This window comes from Otolemur garnettii, unplaced genomic scaffold, assembly GCF_000181295.1.
Source record: "Otolemur garnettii isolate 467f Iridium unplaced genomic scaffold, OtoGar3 scaffold00002, whole genome shotgun sequence".
Lineage (NCBI taxonomy): Eukaryota > Metazoa > Chordata > Mammalia > Primates > Galagidae > Otolemur > Otolemur garnettii.
In genome coordinates this window covers 3,738,738-3,744,170 of record NW_003852397.1, presented here as the reverse complement: position 1 = coordinate 3,744,170, position 5,433 = coordinate 3,738,738, and the positions used below count along the sequence as shown (strand labels likewise).

At 43.2% G+C, this 5,433-nt stretch overlaps 1 protein-coding gene across 1 annotated transcript in view; it reads left to right on the top strand.

Moving 5' to 3' along the window:
- The window catches only part of PDSS2 (decaprenyl diphosphate synthase subunit 2), a 160,212-nt gene that overhangs the window by 111,616 nt on the left and 43,163 nt on the right, over positions 1-5,433 (top strand). Inside the window, exon 6 of the mRNA XM_023512423.1 lies at positions 3,791-3,823. Within this exon, the coding sequence (XP_023368191.1) occupies positions 3,791-3,823 (33 nt within the window). The remainder of the gene's footprint in view (positions 1-3,790; positions 3,824-5,433) is intronic.

Sequence of the window (5,433 nt, the reverse complement as noted above, 5' to 3'; positions counted from 1 at the left end):
GAGCTGTGATGCCACAGCACTCAACCCAGGGTGACAGCTTGAGGTTCTGTCTCAAAAAAAACAAATACCCAGGTGTGTGGTGGGAGCCTATATTCCTAGCTACTTGGGAGGCTGAGACAAGAGAATTGCTTAAACCCAAGAGTTTGAGATTGCTGTGAGCTGTGATGCCACAGCACTCTACCAAGGGCAACATAATGAGACTCTGTCTCCAAAAAAAGTCATCTAGGGTCAAGCAAGGTATCCCAGCATTTTGGGAGACTCAGGATCACTTGAGCCCAGAAGTTGGAGACCAACCTGGGCAACATAGCAAGTCCACATCCCCACAAAAAATGAAAAACGTTAGCTGGACGTGGTGACATACACCTATAGTTGCTTGGGAGGCTGAGGCAGGAGGATCCCTTGAGCCCAGTTTTAGGCTACAGTGAGCTGTGATCAGGCCACTGCATTCCATTCTGGGTGACAGAGTGAGACCTTAGCAGTTTGGGAACTTAAAGGCTATGCATGTTGTGAAAGTGCTGCTGCTAAAATTTTGGTCACAAGCCACCAGGGGATTGTTCATGGCATCAAGGCTAGTCACTATTTGCACAATCAGGATGAGTAGGAAGGTCATAGTGAGCTATACAGATGTTTTCAAGGCTTTCCTGCCACTTCTTGAAGAGTTATTGTAGGGGGAGGGGGAAATCTGCAATGAAGACAAAACTGCTTTATTTGGGGGAAAGATGCCCATAAACAAATAGACAAATAAATACAAGATATCAGAGCAGAGAAAGAGTAGCCTGGTTTTAAGTTCAATTTTTTTTTTTTTTTTTTTTTTTTTTAGAGACAGAGTTTCACTTTGTTGCCCTCAGAGTGCTGTGGTGTCACAGATCACAGCAACCTCCAACTCCTGGGCTTAGGTGATTCTCTTGCCTCAGCTTCCGGAGTAGCTGGGACCACAGGTGCCCACCACAACACCCAGCTATTTTGTTGTTGCAGTTTGGCTGGAGTCAGGTTTGAACCTGCCACCCTTGGTATATGGGGCCGGCGCCCTACTCACTGAGCCGCCAGCACCCTACTCACTGAGCCACAGGCGCCACCCCTAAGTTCAAAATTGTTTGTTTAGGCTCAGTGCTTGTAGCTCAGCAGCTAGGGTGCTGGCCACATACACCAGAGCTGGTGGGTTCGAATCCAGCCCAGACCCGCCAAACAACAATGACAACCACAACCAAAAAATAGCCAGGGGTTGTGACGGACGCCTATAGTCTCAGCTACTTGAGAGGCTAAGGCAAGAGAATTGCTTAAGCCCAAGAGTTGGAGGTTGCTATGAGCCGTGACACCATGGCACTCTACTGAGGGTGACTGAGACTCTGTCTCAAAAAAAAAATTTTTTTTGTTCACCAAAAATCCAAGATCCTTAAAAAGCTTTGAAGAACAGACTGAAGGCACCCTGTTCTTTTTTATAGTATGTTGGTTGCAGAGGCCTTTTGTTTCATTGAAAATGTTAAAATAACAATTTTAGAGAGGTTTGTGGTGGTGTCAACAGCTGTACGTGAGCACTTAGTGTGAAAATAAGAAAAAAATGCAGACATCTTTGGATAATTTTTTTTTAAGAGGCAGAGTGTCATTTTGTTGCCCTCGGTAGAGTGCTGTGACATCACAGCTCACAGCAACCTCCAACTCCTGGTGTCACGCATTTCTCTTGCCTCAGCTTCCCAAGTAGCTGGGACTACAGGTGCCCACCACAATGCCCGGCTATTTTTTTGTTGCAGTTTGGCCAGGGCTGGGTTCAAACCCACCACCCTCGGCATATGGGGCCAGCGCCCTACCCACTGAGCCACAGACGCCACCCTTTGGATAAATTTTTTAAAGGATTGTTAAGAAGCAAAAAGAGTCAAGACCAATGTTATAAATATTTACTTTTTCCTCATGGATATAATCTGCCCACATTAATTACTTGTATAATATTATTTTGGACTAAGGAGCAAAATGGTTTCAAGACCTAATCTGTCTGTAAGTTGAAGAGCTCTGGTTCCGTACAGAAGTGGCCGAGGAAGTTTTATTGAGAAGTCTGCCAAACACGGGTTGGCCTGCTGGCAAATATTAACACGTTAGTTATCTCTGTTATGTTAAAATTTGATACACCTTAGAACACATTGCAGTATATGTTTTAAGTTTAAGTCATTTTCATAACAACTAACATATATTTAAAATAAAATTTGACCTCATGCAAGACATAAAATATCTCCTACATCTCCTCCTTTTTTCTCTGCCCTTAGCCCTAGTGTTGGGCAGTAGGGAGTCTTTTGACACAACACAAGAAAAATTACACCAAGGCTCAGCGCCCATAGCTCAGTGGTTCGGGTGCCAGTGACATACACAGAGGCTGGCAGGTTTGAACCCGGTCTGGGCCTGCTAAACAACAATGACAACTACAATGAAAAAATACCTAGGTGTTGTAGCAGGCGCCTATAGTCCCCACTACTTGGGAGGCTGAGGCAAAAGAATCACTTAAGCCCAAGTTTAAGGTTGCTGTGAGCTGTGATGCCACAGTACTCTACTGAAGGTGACATAGTGAGACTGTCTCAAAAAAAAAAAAAAAATTACACCAAAGGAGTTAAAAAAAAGATTTACTTATTGTACAAAAGGAAACGTTATTACAGTAAAATGACCTGATAATCACCACAGTGATCAAGTGATCAAATTTATAGCATTATTAAGAGTGGGACAGCCTGACATTTGAGGCCTCCCAAATTGCTAAAGTACATAATATTCTACATAAAGTATTCTTGCCAAAAACATTTAACCTAAATCTCAGCAAGCTTTTCCAGACCCGACTTCTTGTTTACAAGCAAAACAGAGACAAGTTAAATAACACAATGAAGAAATAAGAAGACAGAATTTAAAAGCGACATTTTATAAGACAGCTGTCCTGGTCTTCTCAGAAAGTCAATGGTTTTTATGAAAAGAAGTTAATGACTTTTATTTGCACTAAATGAAATGGGGAGGGCTGGCTTAGATTTAAAAGGCAAAAAAGAGACATAAAAACTAGATGCGCTATGTGAATCTTGGTTAATTCTAGTTTAGAGAGGGTGATAGCTATAATAAATAACCTTGGGACAAGGGGTAAATTTGAATATGGATTGTATGTTAGATGACGTGGTATTGTTAGTTTTTTAATTATGCTAGTGGTCATCTAGTGATGTATGAGATGTCCTTTGTGTACAAGATGTGTACTGGAGTGTGTAGGGGTGAGAGGTCATGATGTCTGCCCCTGTCAAATCTAGCAAATACAAGTGTGCTCATTGTTCTTTCAACTTTTCATTTCTATATGCTTGAAATGTATATATATTAACTACGTGTGTATATATATGATTCAACATATTGTGTATATCAGACAGAGAGGGAGAGAGTTGAGTTCTTTCTTTTCTTTAAGGAACAAAAATTATAGAAGCAATAAATAATTTTTAAAGAACTAATGAATTGGAGGGCTGAGTGCAGTGGCTCACATCTGTAATCCCAGCACTTTGGGAGGCTAAGGGGGGTGGATTACCTGGGCTCACAGGTTCGAGACCAGCCTAAGCCAGAGTGAGACCTCGTCTCTAAAAAATTAGCCAGGTGTTGTGGTGGGCACATGTAGTCCCAGCTTCTCGGGAGGCTAAGGCAAGAGGATCACTTGAGCCCAAGAGTTTGAGGTTGCTGTGAGCTGTAACACGACAGCACTCCACCGAGGGTGACAAAGTGAGACTCTATCTCAAAAAAAAAAAGAAGAAGAAGAACTAATGAATTAATTTTTCCTTCTCTTCTTTTTTAGGCTCAAGAAAAAGGAATATTGGACTATGCTAAGGTAGGTAGTTTTTTTTCTGCATACTACACAGTTTTATACCCTTCAATTTGGTGTTTGACTTTTATTTATATTTAAAAGGACAAAAGAGAATTGTCATATTTAGAGCTGAGGGATATTAAGTAATATGCATTAGCAGGCAGAATAAGATTTATTTAACAATAAGCATATTCATTTTTGAGTGCCTATTTCATTCCAGATGCCTTCCTATTTACTGGGCAAATAAGAGTGAACCAAATGACATCTTTCCTTTCAAGACATTTATAATCTAGTGGGGGAAATAGATAACCATATAAACAAATAAATAGATAATATAATGTCAGGTGTGGTTAGTGCTGTGAAGAAAAATAAACAGATAAAATAACTAGTCGATGTTGGAAAGATGCTGAGGCCTATGGATGAAAGACAACTTTTGGCACCATTAGAAAATACCTGAGGGATGGCCGGGCGCTGTGGCTCATGCCTGTAATCCTAGCACTCTGGGAGGCTGAGGCAGGTGGATTGCATGAGCTCATGAGTTCAAGACCAACCTGAGCAAAAGCGAGACCCCATTTCTACTAAAAATAGAAAAACTGAGGCAAGAGGATTGCTTGAGCCCAAGAGTTGAAGGTTGCTGTGAGCTATGATGCTACAGCACTCTACACAGGGCAACAGCTTGAGACTCTATCTCAAAAAAAAAAAAAAAATATCCATGGTGCCCATGGCTTAGTGAGTAGGGCACTGACCTCATGCACCAACGCTGTCAGGTTCAACCCGGCCTGGGCCTGCTAAACAACAATGACAACTGCAACAAAAAAAATAGCTGAGAATTGTGGTGGGCACCTGCAGTCCCAGCTACTTGGGAGGCTGAGGCAAGAGAATCACTTAAGCCCAAGAGTTTGAGGTTGTTGTGAGCTGTGATGCCACGGCACTCTACCGAGGGTGACATAGTGAGACTCCTGAAGGCAGGAGTTCTCAGCTCACATATGAGGACAGGTGAAAACACATGTACCTAGGTATCGCTGGCTCTTCCTTCTTTCACCAAATCAAAATCCTCTGATGGGGAGAGGAGGGCAGAGACAAGCCAGAGTGGTTTGAAAAGTCTCCATTCTGCCCCACAACCTGGTTAAAAACCACTGCAGGAGTTCAGAATCAGTGTGCCAGTGCAAGTCCATGAACACACATGGGTGACATTCTGTTTTCCCCTCAGGGACAAACGAAACATTTAGCAGGCGTGTCACACGCGTACAGCTGCTTGGCTAGAGAAGCACGCTAACCATCTGATTTATGCAACTATCCCAAATAGGCAGGGTGTGATCACAGCTGTATGCTGAAGATGGGGGGGAAAACACAGCCTGGAAGGGTCCTGCTTGCATTGGGCCAACAGAAACCCACAAAGACCTCTCCAGGGCTGATGTGGAACCTTGTACTTCCCCGGCAGCCCAGAGGTGCACGCCCCTGGCTCCATGCCTCGCTCCCTTTCCTTTTCCTAAAATGCAGTCACTCCTTTTATCTGCCTCACTCCTTAAAGAAAAACTAGGTAGGGCGGCACCTGTGGCTCAAAGGAGTGTGGCGCCAGCCCCATATGCCAGAGGTGGTGGGTTCAAACCCAGCCCCGGCCAAAAACTGCAAAA